The sequence below is a fragment of the Eptatretus burgeri genome, chromosome 9, assembly GCF_056783735.1.
Source record: "Eptatretus burgeri isolate ZD-2024b chromosome 9, Ebu_testis_v1, whole genome shotgun sequence".
Classification (NCBI taxonomy): Eukaryota; Metazoa; Chordata; class Myxini; order Myxiniformes; family Myxinidae; genus Eptatretus; species Eptatretus burgeri.
The window spans coordinates 105649793-105670004 of NC_140969.1; the positions used below are offsets into that span (position 1 = coordinate 105649793).

Below are 20212 nucleotides of genomic sequence, written 5' to 3' on the forward strand. Positions count from 1 at the left end.
ACAAATTATATATTTTGTTGAAAGAAACCTCGACTCAGATTCTGCAACCGGTCCAGACGGCATCAGCCCACGTGTCCTAAAAACCTGCTCCTCTGCTCTTGCTCACCCTCTCTCAGTTCTATTCACCCTCTCATTTGCTCAAGGTCATCTGACATCTGCTTGGAAATCAGCAAACATTACTGCCCTGCATAGAAAGGTGCAAAAGCAGATCCCTGCAACTACAGACCAATCAGCATTCTCCCAATCATTAGCAAGGTTAAGGAATCCATCATCGCTTCAGACATTAAATCCTTCCTCTTCTCCAATGGCCTGATTTCCGATCATCAATTTGGATTCAGACCATGTCCTCTACCCTGGATATGCTGCTTCTGCTCTCCCAACAATGGATGGAGATCCCCCATGCCGGACATGAAATCAGAGCCACATCACAAGACATATCATGTGCTTTTGACACGGTCTGGCACCCTGCCCTGCTCACCAAACTCTCTTCCAATGGTATCCAAGGACATCTCCACTCGTGGCTCACAGACTTCTTCTCCTGTTGCAGTTAACATTTGGCCCGAAATGGAGTTCTCTTATCCCCTCTTCCAGTCCAGGCTGGAGTTCCTCAAGGCAGTGTTCTGGGCCCTGTTCTTTTTCTGGTTTTCATCAATGATCTCTCCGACTCTCTGCAAAATCCTCTTTATCTCTTTGCTGATGACTCCACCCTCTGCTGTACCATCTGTCATCCCTCAGACCGGCAAGCAGCAGCTTCTTCGCTCACTGCAGATCTGGGTAAAATCACAAACTGGTCCAACACGTGGAACATGTCTTTCAATCGTGACAAATCTCACACTCTCTCTATATCTCTCCGAAAGAACCGTTTAGAACCCGCCCCCCCCCCCCTCATCTACTTTCTCAACAATCCTCTGGAATAAGTCCTTTCTTTCAAGCTTCTGGGTCTCACTGTCTGCCATGATCTTTCCTGGGAAAGCCACATTTCCAACCTGGTCTCTAAAGCCAGTCGCCGACTTGGAATCCTCCGTCATGCAAAGTCTTTCCTTGGCCCACCTGAGCTACTGACCACATACAAAGCTTTCATCCACAGCCTGATGGAGTACTGCTCTCCCCTCTGAGCTGGTGCTCCTGCCTCTCACCTTTCTCGGCTTCATGCTGTGGAAACCAAGGCATTTAGGATCAATGGTATCTCCCGCGATGAAGCTGAGTCTTTGAGTCTCACCCTCTCACCGCAGGCAGGTCAGTGGTCTTTCTGTCTTCTACCTTATCCTCACCGGTCTCGCCCCTCCCCCCTGCTCTGTCTGGGATTTGTCCCCACCATATTTCCGCAGGGTGCTCAAGGTCCATCAACAACCCCCTTCCAGTAAAACTACCAAAATCACGAATCGCTGCTCAACTTCTCTCTTTAATTCCTGTTTTTCCCACCGTTGGAATAAACTCCCACACACGCTCTTATCTTTCCCCATCCAAATCCTCGATCTTTTCTACCCCCGTTAATCCACCCCAAAAGCCACCTCCTTCAAATTCCCTGCTTTCCTTCCTGAAAGTCCCTGTGATATCCATCTTGTATTCCCCATGTTCCCTGCCTTATCCCTCTACCTTGCACAGATCTACTCATGCAGGGGTTCCCAACCTGGGGTGGCCGCACCCCCTGGGGGTGCGAGATGGAATTTCAGGGGGTGCGACAAAGAGTGGCTTGTGTCCTTGAGTGACGAGTCACGAGTCATCACTCAGCCAGCTGCCAGTGTGCCTTGAGAAGTGATAGTAGGTGGTTGTGTTGCGTAGATAGTAATCTCGTTTACGACTATTTAATCAAAAGGAGAGAATAACAGAATTAACATACAAGTAAAGTAACTGATTGTCAGAGTATTGCTTTTAAAATCATTATAACGCAACATCTGACATAATCATTGTACATCATTACGCCTACACTGTAGGCACAAGATATTTGTCTTTGATCATTTTTACGGGCGAGTGACTGGTTATAGTACACGCGGTGATGGGCTGGGAAACTGTTGCAGCGTGTTACAAATTTGCATTGTCTCTCCATACTAAGTGTGATTTATCTTAGCACATTGACCGCCATACGTATTATTGCGTACTACCACTAGTGAACACTTTATTAATAGAATTTAATCGTGAACATTATAAACTTTCGGAAAACTAGTATTTAGGCACTTTTGCAGAATAATGGTGATTTAACAATTGCTTGTTTAATAGTCTTGAAGTTAGTATTTTATATTTGACATTAATTAATTGTAAAACGGTGTCGAAACGTGTGTTTTGAGTACTATTTAAATTTCTGCATTGATGAAAAAGGAGATTCCAGACTTGCAAGTTACCCATTGTTTTCTTCATCGGCATGCTTTGTCATCAAAAACATTGCCTCCAAATTTGAAGAAAGTCCTTGATACTTGTGTGAAGATCATCAACTGGATCAGGGGGAGAGCTTTGAACCATCGCATCTTCAAATCATTTTGTGAGGATCTGGGTTGTGTGAGCATTCAGTTTTGCTTTTCCACACAGAAGTCCGTTGGTTGTCACGAGGACAAGTTTTAACCCGCTTCTTTGAACTGCGGGAAGAAATCAAAGTTTGTCTGGAGGAGCGTGAATGTGATCTGGTTAGGGCATTGGAATCACAGGAATTCGCCCAAATGCTGGCTTACTTAGCTGACATTTTCACTCGTATGAATGACCTGAGTAGTTCTCTTCAAGGAAAAGGGATAAACATATTGAAGGCTTGTGAAAAGTTGAATTCCTTAAAAGAAAAGTTATATCTTTGGCGTCGAAGGATGGAAAGAGGCAGTCTCTTAAATTTTCCTTCACTAGAAGAGATTGTTGATGATGCTGGATCCATAACTCCTACTGTGCGTGAAGAAATTGTGGCTCATTTGGAAATGCTGTCAGAATCGTTTGATGGATATTTTGCTGCTGGAGACCTGAAGATTTCAGAAGAATGGATCATGAATCCGTATTCCTATAATTTGGAGAAAATGTCAGATGATGAGGAGCTGAAGGAAGATCTTATTGATTTGCGGACAAATCTAACTCTTGAAATGCAATTTGACAGCAAGACTTTGGAGGAGTTTTGGTGTGCAGCACTGGATATGTTCCCAAGACTTGGTGGAAAAGCACTCTGTGTCCTCATTCCATTTGCAACAACATACTTGTGTGAATGTGGATTCAGTTCTCTTTTGTCAATCAAGACAAAATCTAGGAATCGCCTGAATCCACAGGCAGACCTACGGATGGCAGTCAGCAAGAAAGTTCCACGTTTTGACAAAATCGTGAATGAGAAGCAGGAGCAAAGAAGTCATTGAATTTTATGTTCACAATTGGGATTGATTTTACTGTTTACAATTTTTTCTGAATAAATTAGAATCCACTTTCTAAATTTATACTTGCATTTTATGCACTGAGTTAAAAGCTTATTTTTTTTAAGTTCAATTTGTTCACCCGCAGTATTGTATGTGGTTCAATTTGTGGTTCAAAAATTATAAATTAGACTTCTTCATCTTCAAATGTGATATTACTTTTGAAGGGGGTGCGAACATTAATCGAACATTTCCTAGGGGTGTGGGGCATAGAAGACGATTGGGAACCACTGTCCTCATGTCGCTGTTCCCCACTGTTTTGTCCTTCCCACTCCCGCCCCTCTTGTCTCATGCCCCCCTATGTGCGTTATGTGTTAGCTCTCATACGAGCCTCAACAAGGTGTACAAAAAAAAAATTGCATGACCATTGCTTATCTGTGAATTGTATAAGGAATGTATAATGCCAAGTCATGCAAAGTTATTAAAGGAAGAGGATTATGACATGTAAGCTCAGTAAATTGACCTCTTCAGTCAAAATGGTGTGGATCAGGTACAGTAGGGCTGTCCTTATTTTATTTTTTTCGGAAATTTCAAGGGGCTATCCCGAATTTAGGTTGATATTTATGAGAGAAAAATATCTTAAAAAAAATATATGAACCCGAAAAAAAATATTTTAGGGGTTGCTGCCGTCCATCGAAATTTGAAAAAACAGAAATTCATTTTATATTTTTCTTTTTTTAAATTTTGTGCCAAAATGACATTAACATGTAATGTATGATGTTTTCTGGTGCATTAGAATCTGCAGTACTGCAGAAAAATATTGTTGAACTTGGCAAGATTTTTCCAGTCCATCTCAGTGAAACTTGAAAAGTCAAAAAAAATCAAGATTTTATGTATTTTTCGCGTTTTTCTAACTCCGCAGTTTGCAGACAGAGTCTTTGAACAGACGGGACAAGAGCTATAATTCACTTGGTCAAAGTTGATTTCTTACAGTCCAGGAATCGTTTTTGGTGATCAGTTACCACTTGTAATAGGTACTGCTTTTGCTCCTCATCGTACGTAATAAGACTGTTGTACTCAGTCGCCAGGGCTACACCACGCTCTGCACAGTCATTCACAACTTTCAGCTTGCTGACGATAGTACGAAACTATCTTCAGTTTCCCATTGATCTGGGTCTTTGTGCAGAAAATCAGAGTTCAAATGCAATACATCAAAAAAACTTCTGCTTCTCGGAAATGCGAAATCTTCCAGTTTTCGGTGCTTCATCATCGTCATCGTCTTGTTCTTTTAGAGTTTGAGATATTTTTCTTTTTGTCTCAATTGACACGTTTCGGTCAAATAGACATTCTCTATTTCAAATAGACAATGTGAGATAGACATTGAAAAAGACATTGTCTATTTGAGCGAAACGTGTCAATTGAGACAAAAGGAAAAATATCTCAAACTTTAACAGCGATTAACTAATGCTAGTATACAGAAACCCAGCTTATCAATCACCAATGGATCGTGCACTTTGTGATGCAACGCAGTGCCACTACTCACAGTTTATAGTCGAGTCGGGATTCCAACCCAGTCGGGATTCCAACACTTTATATCAACATTCATACCTGAGAGCTAAGACAATCGTTTAACCCAACATGCTGCCATCGTGCACACCATGTCCGTGCAGACCCAAACCCTGGCGTATGTGTGTAAATAGATTATCCTTACTTGAGGATGCTTGCTAATGTTTATGAACAGCTACACAACTCAGCACTTCCTCGTTGGCACCAAAAGGTAATTTTCACCGAATGTCCTGAAAAAAAACAAAAACAATTGAGATTCGATGACATTGTTATCAGACCGAAGGAGCAATCATTGATTTTAGTGAAGGTGTTTCGCTCGGGGATCAGATTATCGAGAAATATATTACAGGCATAAAATATACTTTTTATTCCATTCTGAACATGCTAACAATGACAGATTACACATAACAATGCAGCTCACTCACCTGGATGAGAACACAGCACTGGAACCTGTGCTCTCATCCAGGAGTGATGGTGTTTATATAGGAATTACCGTGTGACATGTGTTCCATTTCCCAGCAATGACTCGTCACTAAACCTCACTTCCCTGCACAGTACTAACCGAACTTGTAAGTAGTCCTTGAGTCCAGACCTCAAATTTGGCTCATGACTGCCATCAGGAGGCACCAGATTTTATAATGCATTTTAGATAGCTAAACATCTGAGTAGTCCAAAAAGTCGATGTCGACTTTTCTATGTGGTCGCTTTATAATGCCAGAGCACACCAATCTTTATCACTAGATTCACTACCCCCAGAATGACAAAAATGAAGGAAAGTAACTGATTTTTTCCCGAGTCCTGGAATTCTTATCTTTAAATCTTTACAATATAGCTAAACTATGTTTTTTAAGATACTCTTTTGTGATTATTAGATTCATATATTACTATACTAAATGTATAAACACTAGTGTCGTGCATACTTTGGGGATTATCTTTGTAATCCATTCATCATTTCAAAAGTGCTTCAAACATTTTAAATGAGTTAATGCTGTAACATATATACCACTTTAAACAGCATTGTATTGTTATATAGGCCTTGATGAAAAATGTACCATTATATACCACACAGTTTGACACAATAAAGACAAAGGTCCTGATTTCTTTGAGATGCACTACAAAAGGCAACCACCACCACCATGTCACATTACCTACTTCTATCTAATTTCCAATAACACCATTAGTAACCATTCTAGTTCTGTAGAATATTTATAAGATAGTTGTGATAATAGTAAACCTTTAATTTCCTTACTGCAAGTACCAGTACACTATTCTTCATTACTGGCATCATCCTCATCTGAACTGTCCTGTTCCATGGTAACCTCTGAGTCACTCTTCATATTGTCACATGTTTGTAGCTTGCACATCTCTGTGCATTTAAGCCCATTTGCCATGCACTGACAATCAGGATGACTGCATACTCGTGAGCATTTGCATGACATAAACTCAAGCACAACATCTGGGGCAGGTGGGCCCTTCATCCATTGAATGATAAGTTGCCCTTCTTCATTCAGGACCCAACCATGACCTTCAGGACTTGGGATGGATGGATAATTATGGAGGCTACGACGCCATATGCAGGATTGGTAGTTTGCCCTTAATGCATGAAAGTAAAGACAATCATTACAAGGAGGAAGCTGTCCTGATTCGATGTCACCTCTTTTTTGCTTTGAAAAGCTGATAGCGCATGTCATTGACCTCAGTAACTGGTAATCTAGTGGCACACATATGACAGGTGAACTGTATTGTGTCATACAGGTCTGCAGAGAGCATCCATCGCTGTCCAAGATCCCCTAATGCCTTCTGATACTTGGGCTCTTTTATGCAAAGCTTCAGGGCACCTTATTTACCAGCCGCTCTGAAAACGGGCTCTGACCTTCCCTACTGTCTCCCCCAAACCTATCGCCTTTACCTGTCTTTACCCATACCCACTCCCTTAGTTTGCAACAAGAAAATTTAGACTTCCCCCTTTTTATTCATTTTTATTTTATTATTATTATTTTCTTAATAGATATATTTTTCTTTATAATGCTTGTCCCCAACCCTCCTACTGTGTCTGGCTCACCTATCCTGTCCGTCGACTCCGAACCCCGAAGATCTTTTTTTGGAGGGGAATAAGGGAGAGACTAGTGTCCTGCCTCGAGGCCCAACAAAGCCTTAGAACAACCTCCACAGAGTTCAGCAATCTTCTCAGTATGAGTCCAGCGAAGGGGTACATTTTTTTTTTAACTACCCTAGCATTTTTTACACTTTAAACTATGCCCGGGGCTTTTCAACACGCCTGTCACTTTAAACTATCGGTTCAAGCAACCACGATTCCCGTCGCCTGTGTTGGTGTCCATTATTACTTTGGGCCCTGCCCACAAATTTTCTCTCGTGCCCTTGCACAATGTTGTGGCTGGGCAGTGTGGCTTAACTGGCAGGGACTTCCGTCTGCCGAACTCTAACTACGGCATCCCCGGGCCCTGAGGCTGTCTCCGAGCATACCTGCTCCCTATTAACACAGGGAGTGCCCTTCCCGGCTACTCCCCCGCATATGCCCATGTGGCATCTCGGCGCTACGGGTCCAGTTTCCGATGGGTCACCTGTGCCCAGTACACTATCCCGCTCCTTGGACCCATGGCCTACTCTGGCCGACTAGTCCAGTGCCCTGGGTGCCCTCTACTCAACTGTTAAAGATCCCAAGCTCTGTTTGGTGACGAGTCAGCGAGTTATCGCCGGCATCCTGAACAAATTTCAAATTCATGCTCGTCAGAACCGCATGCCTGGCCAGTTCATTCGTGAATGGTTTTAGTGAAAGCCCATCATGTCTGTACCTTAGGGTTGTCCTTATTTTAATAAAATAATGACAGCCCTACTGTACCTGATCCACACCATTTTGACTGAAGAGGTTAATTTACTGAGCTTACATGTAATAATCCTCTTCCTTTAATAACTTTACATGACTTGGCATTATACATTCCTTATACAATTCACAGATAAGCAATGGTCATGCAACTTCTTTTTTTTGTATACCTTATCGAGGCTCGTATGAGAGCGAACACACAACGCACAGCGGGGGGGGGGGGGGGCATGAGACAAGAGGGGCGGGCGTGGGAAGGACAAAACAGTGGGGAACAGAGACATTAGGAAATCTGTGGAAGGGAGAGGGATGGAGTGGGGAACATGGGGTATACAAGATGGACACCACAGGGACTGTCAGGAAGGAAAGCAGGGAATTTGAAGGAGGTGGGTTTGGGGTGGATTAACGGGGGTAGAAAAGATCGAGAATTTGGATGGGGAAAGATAAGAGCAGTTGGCGAACAGCTGTTTTGAAGGCCTGGAGGGAAGAATAAGATTGAAGATAGTGTGGGAGTTTATTCCAAAGGTGGGAAAAAGAGGAATGAAAGAGAGAAGTTGAGCAGTGATTCGTGATTTTGGTAGTTTTACAAGAAGGGGGTTGTTGATGGACCTTGAGCACCCTGCAGAAATATGGTGGGGACAAATCCCAGACAGAGCAGGGGAGGCGAGACCGGTGAGGAGATGGTAGAAGACAGAAAGATCACCGACCCACCTGCGGTGAGAGAGTGAGACCCAAAGACTCAGCTTCATCGCAGGAGACACCATTGATCCTAAATGCCTTTGTTTCTACAGCGTGAAGCCGAGAAAGGTGAGAGGCAGGAGCACCAGCTCAGAGGGGAGAGCAGTACTCCATCAGGCTGCGGACAAAAGCTTTGTATGTGGTCAGTAGCTCAGGTGTGCTGAGGATGGACTTTACATGACTGAGGATTCCCAGTCAGCGACTGGCTTTAGAGACCAGGTTGGAAATGTGGCTTTCCCAGGAAAGATCATGGCAGACAGTGAGACCCAGAAGCTTGAAAGAAAGAACTTCTTCCAGAGTATTGTTGAGAAAGTAGATGAGCGGGGGGGGGGGGGTTCTAAACGGTCCTTTCGGGGAGATAGAGTGAGAGTGTGAGATTTGTCTGGATTGCAAGACATGTTCCATGTGTTGGAACAGTTTGTGATTTAACCCAGATCTGGAGTGAGCGAAGAAGCTGCTGCATGCCGATCTGAGGGATGACAGATGGTACGGCAGAGGGTGGAGTCATAAGCAAAGAGATAAAGAGAATTTTCCAGAGAGTTGGAGAGATCATTGATGAAAACCAGAAAAAGAACAGGCCCCAGAATGTTGCTTTGAGGAACTCCAGCCTGGACAGGAAGAGGGGATAAGAGAACTCCATTTTGAGCCACATGTTAACTGCGACAGGAGAAAAAGTCTGTGAGCCATGTGTGGAGATGTCCTTGGACACCATTGGAAGCGAGTTTGGTGAGCAGGGCAGGGTGCCAGACCGTGTCAAAAGCACACGATATGTCTTGTGATATGGCTCTGATTTCATGTCCGGCATGGGGGATCTCCATCCATTGTTGGGAGAGCAGAAGCAGTCGATCCTGGGAAGAAGACAGGGTCTGAATCCAAATTGATGATCGGAAATCAGGCCATTGGAGAAGAGGAAGGATTTAATGTCTGAAGCAATGATGGATTCCATAACCTTGAAAATGATTGGGAGAAGGCTGATTAGTCTGTCGTTGCAGGGATCTGTTTTTGTACCTTTTTATGCAGGGCAGTAATATTTGCTGATTTCCCAGCAGATGTCAGATGACCTTGGGCAAATGAGAGGGTTAATAGAACAGAGAGAGGGTGAGCAAGAGCAGAGGAGCAGGATTTTAGGACACGTGGGCTGATGCCATATCGACCGGTTGCAGAATCTGAGTCGAGGTTTCTTTCAACAAAATATATAATTTGTCATTGTAAAAAGTAGTTGCATTTCCAAGTCATCTCTCTCCCCAATCAACGAAAACCATCAACCACATCCACAAAAGTTTCAGCATTTTTGTGTAAGGTTATCCTTGCTTGCAAGACCCTTGAGACCCCCGAAGACCCTTCACAACCATTACACCTCCAAGGCCCTTGAGAACCAAGCAACCCTTTCAGAACCTTGAGAGCCATAAGACTGTTTAGATTTTTATAACCCGACGACCCTTTAAAAATGTAAGACCCTATTGACCCCATTACACCCTTTACATCCTGTTAGACTCTTTAGAACCCTAAGATCCCTCAGATTCGTTTAGACCTTCAGACCATTTCGAACCTTAAGAATCCCCAAACCTTTTTTGACCCTTTAAGACCACAAGAACGCGAAGACCATTTCGACCTCATTTCACCCTTTACAACTCCTAAGACTCCTTTCTACCCCATTATACCATTAGACATTCACACTTTATAATCTATATATTACTAAAACTCTCATCTTGTGTGTGTGTGTGTATGTATGTATGTATATATATATATATATATATATATATATATATATATATATATATATATGTTCCTGAAATACAGCCAATACGGTACACGATAGCGCAAACATTTTAGAGCTGCCTGACTCACCATTCCCCTGTGGTGTGCAGTATCAAGTTTCGTTCAAATCGGGCAACGAAAAAATTATTAAAAAATCTATTCCCGATTCATTCAAGTCCTCTTCGGGAGAATTTGATCAATGCAAACAACCTCAGCGGTATAATTCGCTGGAGCTATCTTTTTTTCTTGAAATGATTTTTTTTTTCATCAACCACTGTCATAACGGGAACCCAACGAGTTCACAGGTCGTCTACTGATGTTTTAAGACCGTTTAGAGTAAACTTTAGACACTTAAGACCCTTCAACTCGTTTTTACCTTTAATTTAGTTAGTGCACCTTCCATTTATTTTCCACACAAAACAACTCTTAGCGAGGGGCTGTAATCTGGTTGCTCTTTTTCGTTCTCAATGTTTTTCAGAAACTGATATGGTCGATCAAGGTTTAGAAGCAGAGCTGAAACAACTGGAATGCCACTTCACCTGGAACCTGGAAGCATCTGTTCGAGGAATCTCATGGCTCGAAGAAGGAATTGAATTTCAGATGAAATACAACTCTGAAGTTTGGAAACCTGCAGCACCCAACTTCCTTGCTTTCATTGCTGCAATGAAGAATAGTTGGTCTCATGCTCTGCAGCACCTCGCTGCAGCTGAAGAAGCTTCTCACAAGACATCCCATCAGGAAATGAGTGAACACAATCTGGTCTTTTACAGCAATTATGCCTGGGTCTATTACAAAATGAACAACCAGCAGGAAGCCAATTCTTATCTCAACAAAGTACAGAAGATAAGCTGTGAAACCAAGGGCAGAGATTGTACCTCACAGGAGAATCCACAAGTGCTGGCTGAGAAAGGCTGGACCTTGTTTCACTGTGGGTTTGATCATTACAACAATGCTGTAACATGTTTCAAAGAAGCATTGAAAAGTCAACCGGATCATGTTCAGTGGACTTTAGCATGTGCCATTGCATTGTGTCGTTTGGAGTGGAAATACAATCGAAAGGATTGCTTCAGAATATATATTTTGGAAGGAGAGAAACTTCTCAGACGTACCCTTGAACTTGACCCAGAAAACAGTATGGCTTCTGTACATCTGGCTTTGCGTTGCCAAATGAAACGGCAACATGAAGAGGCATATTTGCACTTGGAGAAAGCCTTGCACAAGGCCTCAAACCATCCTACCATTCAGAAGTACTGTGGCCTATTTTTAGAACGTGAAGGCTCTTCAGAAGGCTTGGATGAAGCAATCAGAATCCTTCAAGATGGTTTGAATATCAGCTCCAATAACCCAACAATTTTGTACATTTTGGGGAAAGTTTACTACAAGAAAGCCAGACTTTTGAAAAACGAGAGAATGGCATCAAAGACCAAACAAGATCAAATTAAATGTTTCTTGGGCAAATCCATTTACTTTTGCCAGAAATCATTTGCTGTGTCTGAAAAGAAATTTGTCATGCCAATGTGCAATGTTGCAAAAATTTATGCTGACATTGGAATGATAGATCAGGCACGTCATCTCTACAATGATCTTTTCACTGACCAAGAATGTACGAAGAGTTTGGAAAATGTTCAGATTTTGCATTCTCAGTTTGGATTGTTCCTTCAGTCGCAAAATGATGTTGAAGAAGCAAAAAAGCATTTTACGTTGGGCTTTTATATTAATGAGAATCCATCTACTGCAAACATCTGCAAAGTGAGACTGGAGGAGTTATCTCATTCATGATCCTGATTTTAAAAACTGAGTTCACAGCAATCCATAATTTCCTGTTATCTCCTCTGCCAACCATTATCATTTCCATTATTGTAGAGCATTGGTTCCCAACTTATAGTCTGCAGACCACTTGTGGTTCATGACTTACTGCAAGAAAAAAAAAATCTTTCAGGTTGTACATGTTCACTTAATAACAGCAGGTCGTTCAAGTTTTCTCCTTGACTTTCAAAATATACATATATATATATATATATATATATATATATATATATATATATATATATATATATACATATATACATAGTGTTCTTTATACAATACTCTTCTGCATTTGTTGGCTTTTGATGCAATTCTAAGCCAAACCATTCAAAGCAGCCATTTTAACCAAAATAGATACAAATATGAACTTTCCGTTCATGTTCAACAACGAAGTACATCGCAGCCCCCACAGTGTTGTCACATGCTGAACACTGTACAATCATTTTCTACTTTTGTATTGCATCCCACCTAACTCGTCTTCGTATTTCCGGAGTGTACTTAAAAAAAAATATCATGACTGGTTCGACTCGGTGACCAGTGAACACACAGTACATTGCAAAATGGAGAGATTTCTTATACGAGCGAGTGGTAGTGGGTACCAGCCTGGGCCTTTGACTGGAAGAGGAATCTCAGCCACCTTCAAAGAAAAGAAAGTCTCCCTGTCAGAAATGTCATCCAGAATATTTAGCATTCGGATTTACATTTACTGAATCCAAGGATGAATCAAAGTGAGTGTGTTATTTGTGAGGAGGTATTGTCAAACGAAGCACTTAAACCCGTGGAATTTCACCGCCATTTATCTGCAAAGCATCCTGATTGTGAAAAGAAGCCACGTTGAGATTTTTTTCAACAAAAGAAACGGGAAATTTGCCATCAGGAGTTTTCAATGTGGAGAATGACAATTTGACTTAATTGTGGTGTGAAAGCATCTTTCCTGATTTCACTGAGGATTGCAAAGTCAAAGAAACCCCACACAGTTGGGGAAGATGTTGTGATGCCCTGTGTGAGGGATGTGTAAATGTTTATTTGGCTCCAAAGCAATAAAAAATTTAAAAAAACTGGTACATCGACTGGTACATCGATCAAATCTAAACCCCTAGAATAGTGGTTAGGGTTATGGGATAGCAACAGTTCTTTACCTCCATCCAAAACGCTTGCGCAGCACCATCACAGAACAGATACAGTACACTTGATCTTGTCAATTGGTCGAGAGCGATCCCATAGGCGAGATAACAACCAAAGTCTATTGCGCCAGCACAAGGTGGAGCCTTAGTACTATAGACTTTAGGCCACTTGGACCCCCAAATAATCTTCCTGATCTAACATGACGCCAGTCGTCTCCGCCTCTGGTCCTAACAACCACTCCCCTTATAAGGCGTGGGTGTTTACAGGTAACAATCCCTCCTTCAGCGAAGCAGAACTTAAGGCCCAATTAGAAGCATTTCCGCCATTAACCGAATATGTCTTTCAAAAGGAACAAGGAGAGACCGGAACGCCTCACTTCCAGGGACTTGTACGCTTCTGCCACCAGCTATCTCGCATCCAACTTATATCGAGCTTGCCTCTGTTGGATAGGGCCCATCTTGAGCATTGTAAGAATGTTAAGGCTTCTCGCAAGTACTGCTCGAAACAGATAACTCGAATCGATAAATGCTATGTAAAAGGCTCACCTGTAATGTCGCCTTTGGAAGAATGTGTTGATGATTTGAATAAAAATAAAGGCTTCACAGCAATAAAAGACGATGGTTAATCATCCTTTATTGTACATGAGGCATCACAGGTCACTACAACACATGCTTGCTATGAATGCACCAGAAAGAGAAAGTAAAACAATAGCATTAGTTCTAATAGGACCCACAGGAACAGGCCTCTAACAGCTTGCCTCCACTCCAATTATTTCAAATGAAACAGTTTCTCGTCACATTCAAGACATGACACTCGATTATAGAAGAGCAACATGTTCAACGTCTTCAAGGTAAGAGATTCGCCATTCAACTCTGAATCCACAGATTTTGCTGGTTTAGCTTACTTACCTTTTAGGTCATCTCGCTAATAAAGCCGGACCAAATGTCCATCCGTCCGTACGTCAACAATTTTTCTTTCCGATCTTGATGAAACTTAGTATGTGAGTCGAGGTCGATGAGTGTTGCACAACGATATAACTTTTGTCCGGGTTCAAGGTCACAAGGTCACGTAAGTTATAAAAATCACCATTTTCAAAAAATATCTAGTCTGCCATTCTACAAGATATTCGGCAACTGTTTATTGATTATGATATAACAGTAAAAAATATTATATTGTATTTAACGAGACAGATTTTTGAATTTCCTTCCCGTTTGATCGTCACGTGATCTGGAAGATGGCCAAAAACGCCGATGCGATTCGCAAAGAAGGAAGGAAGGAGAAATGAAATATAAATATTGTTGCGAATTCGCGCCCGCCGGCATGCGATCGGCCGCTCGACTCGAATGGCGGCCGCCTCGCCCACCGGAACGGACAATTCTGTCGTGACCCTCTCGGAACGACGCCGGGAGCTAGTCACGGGTGGGGGTTTAACCCCACCACGACCGTGCTAATTGCCCACCCGCGCAGGATAGGGTTGCTCGCCAAATTCGATCTACCTAAGTACCTGCGCGGATGGTCGACTGGGCGATCGTACCTCGCCGCAGGCAGACTCCGGACACGAACCGCTTTAGCGGTCCGTTCCGTGCTATCGGGATAACCGAACGGTGTTATCGTCGGCCTCGACGGTTCCGATTAATTATCGGGCGTATTAAGCCCACTACGCACCCTTTACGTGAAGCAGGATAGAGGGTCAATAAAGAAAAGACGAAGCGAAACGGGAAAACAGTTCACACAATGCACATTTATTACGTGACACACGGAGAGCACACATATACAGCCAAACAAACAGTCAAAATGCACCTATAGCAGTTACAACAAAAGAAACAACGACGCAGAGTTACTACCGAATACGCGTACACACGGCAACACATACAGTTCTACTTTACAGACGGCGCCAACACACATTTACTCAAAAGCAAAGGAAAGAAGCCACCCTCATAGACAAGGGGGAAGACGGGCCTGTAGGCCAATATGCGCGCGTGACCTGAATTAACGGCCAGGTCCGCGAGACCGGGTGGGTCCTACCCGCGTCCTCGTGACGCGTTGGCGGACGAGTCGCAGATGTGGTCGCGTGGCTGTGCCCCGACTCCGCGTTCCTTGGCGGGTTTCGTTGGCACGACGTTTGGAGTGGGGTGGGAACGGGGCCCCCTTTGTTGCAATATCTCAGCGCGGGGGAAAAGGGGGAATTGTTGATGCCCTGGGGGAGGGAGAATGGCTGGCTGGCTTTGGTCCCGCGGCGAGCGATCTCGCACCGCGACCTCGTCGCCGACCGCCTTCCTTCTCGCCTCGGAACCGAGCTCCCTGGCCTCTTCCCACAACTCTCCTCAGCCGACTGCAGAACCCAACTCGATGCCTTCGCCACCCGACTCCACTCTCCACCACACTCTGCTGCTGCCACACTCTGCCCTCCCCCCAAAAATGGACTCTTCCACGATTCGCCTTGCGCTCGCCATTTTACAGGCCGGCAGAGAAAACAATATGTAAATTTCCGGATCAGGACGACCTCGGGGGCAGAGCCACGCTCGCCAATTGGACGGAGGAAAAGTGGGCGTGAACCTCCCCTGATCCTAGAATTTGCGTATTTTGATTTCACACGGACGCACCTGGAGGCGGGACCAAGCCGCTCCGCGCTTGCTAATTGGACGGATCAGAAGTGGGCGTGTAAGCGTTCTCGATCCGAATTCTCCCTCGGAAAGGCTGCTATTTGCACTCGCGGCTCGGTGCGTATCTTGAACGAGCCCAATACAGCCCGACGCTCAGTGTTCACAGGAGGTGCGGGAATGGCCGAAGAAGGAGAGAGGTGAGGGTGGTGGAGGGTTTATTGGTGGTGGTTTGATGGTTATGGCGGTTGAGACGTGGTTGGTTCAAAATAAAGATAGAACAGAAAAACGGCTATCTCAAAGCGTCGCAGCCCGAATGAATCACATAAATTCCCTCTAAACAACGGGTTTGGGGCTAACTACACATGTACTTAGAGTTATCTCACCTTCGGGCCCTTCATGGTGTTTTGCGAATTTCCACAGCCGTAACAATATGAAACACATTTTTAGCCTTTTATATTTATGCATTTTCCGCCGAAGGGCAAAAGTTTCAAAACCCGAAATGTAAACGTCGGCATTTATTTTCAAAATATAATTTCGTGCGCACACGCCAAAATGCCGAGTCATCTTTAACCGAGCTGCGCAGTAGTCTTCGGTCATAACTGAACATTGAGAACTTGTGGTATTATAGAGATGACCGTCACCCCCACACGGGGGTAATTTTATTATTTTATGATTTTTAAATGTTATTGTGAAAAAGGGGGGTAAGTTGTTTGTCAGAAAAATAGAGACACCAAGGTGGTCCGTATACTGTAATAGGTTGAGAAACACTGCTGTAGAGTAAAAAAACCAAAAAGAGTAAAAGAGTCTTTAAAGAACTATTTATGTTCTTCACTGGCAAATACCACCTGTCACTTCGCAAACGGAATACTAAAGGGGGGGGTGGAGGAGAAAGCAGGTGAGAGGGGTAGGAGGGCAAGGAGGGTTGGGGGAAGAGAAGACAGGATGAGGTGAGAAGAAGGGAAGGCAGACGTGCGGTAGAGCGTTAATTATGTTTCATACTGTTTCATCAAAATGATTCTGCACAGAATAATAGGAGGAGATTATAGAGGATTCTTAGTCATTATTAATGATCATGTTCATTCTTACGTCTTTCAAACAGTGTTCATTGTTGATGTTGCAATAAATCACCAACTGGATTAACAAAGAGAACGACAGTCTTATTTATGAACACGGTCTCCAACCTCGCCCAACCAAGGCCACGATGCCTGCGGTAGGATGCCCAATCGCCGGTTGTGACTACACCACTGAAGATCTCGATCCTGCTATCGTGGCCACACTCATCACTGCCCACAGTGCCATACACGCCCCTGGACATGCCGCCAAGGCTGAAAAAGTCAAAAGGCCCACAATCATCGCTGCTGGCTCCAGTGAAGAGTGGGCTTACTTCGAGTCACGATGGTCTGAATACGTCGATGCAACCAAAGTCACTGGCCACGATAAAGTGGTGCAGTTACTAGAGTGCTGTGACGAACCCCTGCGCAAGGATCTAACAAGATCGACAGGTGGTAGCCTTTCAAACAAACCCATAGAGGTGGTAATGGCAGCCATTAAAAAACTTGCTGTTCGCGAAGAGAACACTATGGTGGCCAGAGTAACATTACATAATATGCGTCAAGACCGTGATGAAACAGTGCACAGCTTTGCGGCCCACCTATGTGGTCAAGCGGGAATATGCAAATTCCTAATCAAATGCCCGAGTTGTGACGCTGAAGTTAGCTACACAGAAGCGATCATGCATGATGTTCTTACACGAGGAATTGCCGACCCTGAGATCCAGCTTGACCTCCTTGGTGACAAGAAACAGGACATGACCCTGGAGGACATCTTCCAATTCATTGAGGCTAAATAATCTGGCAAACGGTCAGCATCTACACTACTGGACACACACACTCAGTGGAAGCAGCTCGCAGCGTATATCAAAAGGCCAAGCAAGTAACCATCAAGGACAGAAACGACCCATGCTCCTACTGTGGCAAAAAGGGACACGGGAAGAGCGCCCCAGCCCACGTTCGCAAGACAGAATGTGCGGCATATGGTCACAGATGTGGGCATTGCAATCGCGATAATCACATGGAGAGTGTATGTCGCAGTAGGAACAAACCTAAACGCATGAGTGCCTCTTCTAATAACAATGAAAATGCTGTGTTTTGATACCTTATGTACTGTTCATGTATCAGCACAATAGTCGAATTAAACTCCTAACATATCTGGGCATGAATGTAATGAGTTTGATAACATTATTAATTCAGGTCGATTACACTGTGAGCATTCCATCACCCTTGACCATGTCCCCGTGATGGCAGACGCAGGGTGCCAGAGTTGCCTTGCTGGTATAAAGGTTATCCACCGTCTTGGCTTGCACAAATCTGACCTCATCCCAGTAACCATGAGAATGCACAATGCCAACAATGGAGGCATCAATATCCTTGGGGCCACTGCACTCCGCTTGTCGGGCAAAGACAAACGGGGTCAGGCCGTTGAAACTCGGCAAATGACCGATGTCACAGATAGCTCTGACAAGCTCTTCCTCAGCAGAGAAGCCTGTGCCGCCCATGACATCATCCTGGATAGTTTCCCCAAGATTGGTATAGGCCCGACAGTACAGCAGTCAGACGCAACAGCAGTCTTACAGGAAGACCCCACCATAGCATGCCATTGCCCTCAGCGTCGTCGTCCCCCACCACCCCCGACAAAGCTGCCGTTCCCCGCAACTGATGCTAATCGCCTGCATCTACAACAGTATTTCCTTGAATACTACAAGTCAAGCACATTTAACACCTGTGAGCATCAAACATTGCCTCTAATGGATGGCCCACCCATGAAACTGATGGTGGATCCTAATGCTGAACCAGTGGCACACCACACACCAGTACCAGTCCCACTACACTGGCGGGATGCGGTCAAAGCTGGGCTAGACCACGATGTACAGTTGGGTGTACTTGAGCCAGTCCCCATTGGTGAACCCGTCACCTGGTGCCATAGAATGGTTGTCTGTCCAAAGAAGAATGGCCAGCCACGCCGCACTGTTGATTTCCAGGCCCTCAACGCCCATGCTACACGGGAAACACATCACACGCCATCACCCTTTCATCAGGCTAGATCGGTTCCGAACGGTAAGAAGAAGACGGTTTTTGATGCATGGAACGGATACCATAGCATGCCCATCTGCAGAGAAGACCGATACCTGACCGCCTTCATCACACCCTGGGGTAGATACCGCTACAAAACAGCCCCTCAAGGGTATATTGCATCTGGCGATGGATATACAAGGTGTTATGACGAGATCGTGTCTGACATCCCCAATAAAACCAAATGTGTTGATGACATCTTGCTATGGTCTGACTCGATGGCAGACAGTTTCTTCCAGGCTGTTCAGTGGCTTGACACCTGTGGACAGAATGGAATCACCCTGAACCCTGACAAGTTTGTGTTTGGTGAAGATATAGTGGAATTTGCTGGGTTCGAAATAACTCCCAATAGTGTCCGTCCTTGCAGGAAATACCTCCGCGCAATCCTCGATTTCCCAACACCCAAGGACATCACAATGTACGCTCTGAGTTTGGACTTGTCAATCAAGTGTCATACGCTTTCAGTATGGCTGAGAAGATATTGCCGTTCCGGCAACTACTTAAACCCAGTACACCGTTTAAGTGGGATGAGCACCTCCAGGATGCATTTGAAGAATCGAAAGCTGTCATCGCCAGTGAGATCGAGGAGGGTGTCTGGATATTCGACCCCAGCAAGCCCACATGCCTTGCTACAGACTGGTCCAAGACTGGCATTGGCTTCTGGCTACTGCAGAAACACTGTACCTGCACCAACATAAAGCCCTTCTGTTGTCACACAGGATGGAAAATCATGCTCCTGGGAAGCAGATTCACCCACCCTGCTGAATCATGTTATGCACCAGTTGAGGGTGAGGCCCTTGCAGTTGCTGATGCCCCAGATAAGGCCAGATACTTTGTTCTGGGATGTGAAGACCTCATAATCGCTGTCGACCACAAACCTCTGCTCAAAATCTTTAATGATCGAAGTCTAGAGGATATCTTGAACGCTCGCCTTAGGAACTTAAAGGAGAAGACCCTGCGATACAGGTTTCGGATGGTCCATGTGCCGGGGATTAGACATCGCGCCACAGACTGCATCTCACGCCAACGTACTGGAGAGCCTGTGAAACTGACCCTCACTGATGATATGGCGGCCATTGATTCCATGCCCATCATCCTGACGCATTCCAAAAACCTCCTGGGTGACTTACGTAGATCAGCACCAGAAACCCCCAATGGGTGTGTTCCCACGTCTGCTATGTCCTCCCTCGCCTCAAATCTCTAACATGGGACAGGGTTCGAACCGCAACAGCCAGTGACAATAACATGCATCGTGACAATAATAAGTGACAATAACAGAGCCTTGTTGACCTTATCGAGTCAGGTGTCCCTGAATTCCATCATGAGCTCCCTGGATCC

The 20212-nt window shown here is 44.3% G+C and overlaps 1 protein-coding gene and 1 pseudogene across 2 annotated transcripts in view; one reads left to right on the forward strand and one right to left on the reverse strand.

Moving 5' to 3' along the window:
• Positions 1 to 20212, reverse strand: part of LOC147020844 (antiviral innate immune response effector IFIT1-like) — a 30778-nt pseudogene that overhangs the window by 3793 nt on the left and 6773 nt on the right. The window contains exon 2 of the transcript XR_015061979.1: positions 5023 to 5071. The product of XR_015061979.1 is annotated as an antiviral innate immune response effector IFIT1-like (transcript). The remainder of the gene's footprint in view (positions 1 to 5022; positions 5072 to 20212) is intronic.
• Positions 1614 to 12150, forward strand: LOC147020845 (antiviral innate immune response effector IFIT1-like). Its single transcript, XM_085896529.1, has 2 exons — positions 1614 to 1761; positions 10691 to 12150. The coding sequence occupies exon 2, from the start codon at positions 10699 to 10701 to the stop codon at positions 11989 to 11991; it is 1293 nt and encodes a 430-aa protein (XP_085752655.1). The 5' UTR covers positions 1614 to 1761; positions 10691 to 10698; the 3' UTR covers positions 11992 to 12150.

Coding starts and splice junctions, on each gene's coding strand:
- LOC147020845 (XM_085896529.1), top strand. CDS start 10,699: ATGGTCGATCAAGGTTTAGAAGCAGAGCTGAAACAACTGGAATGCCAC.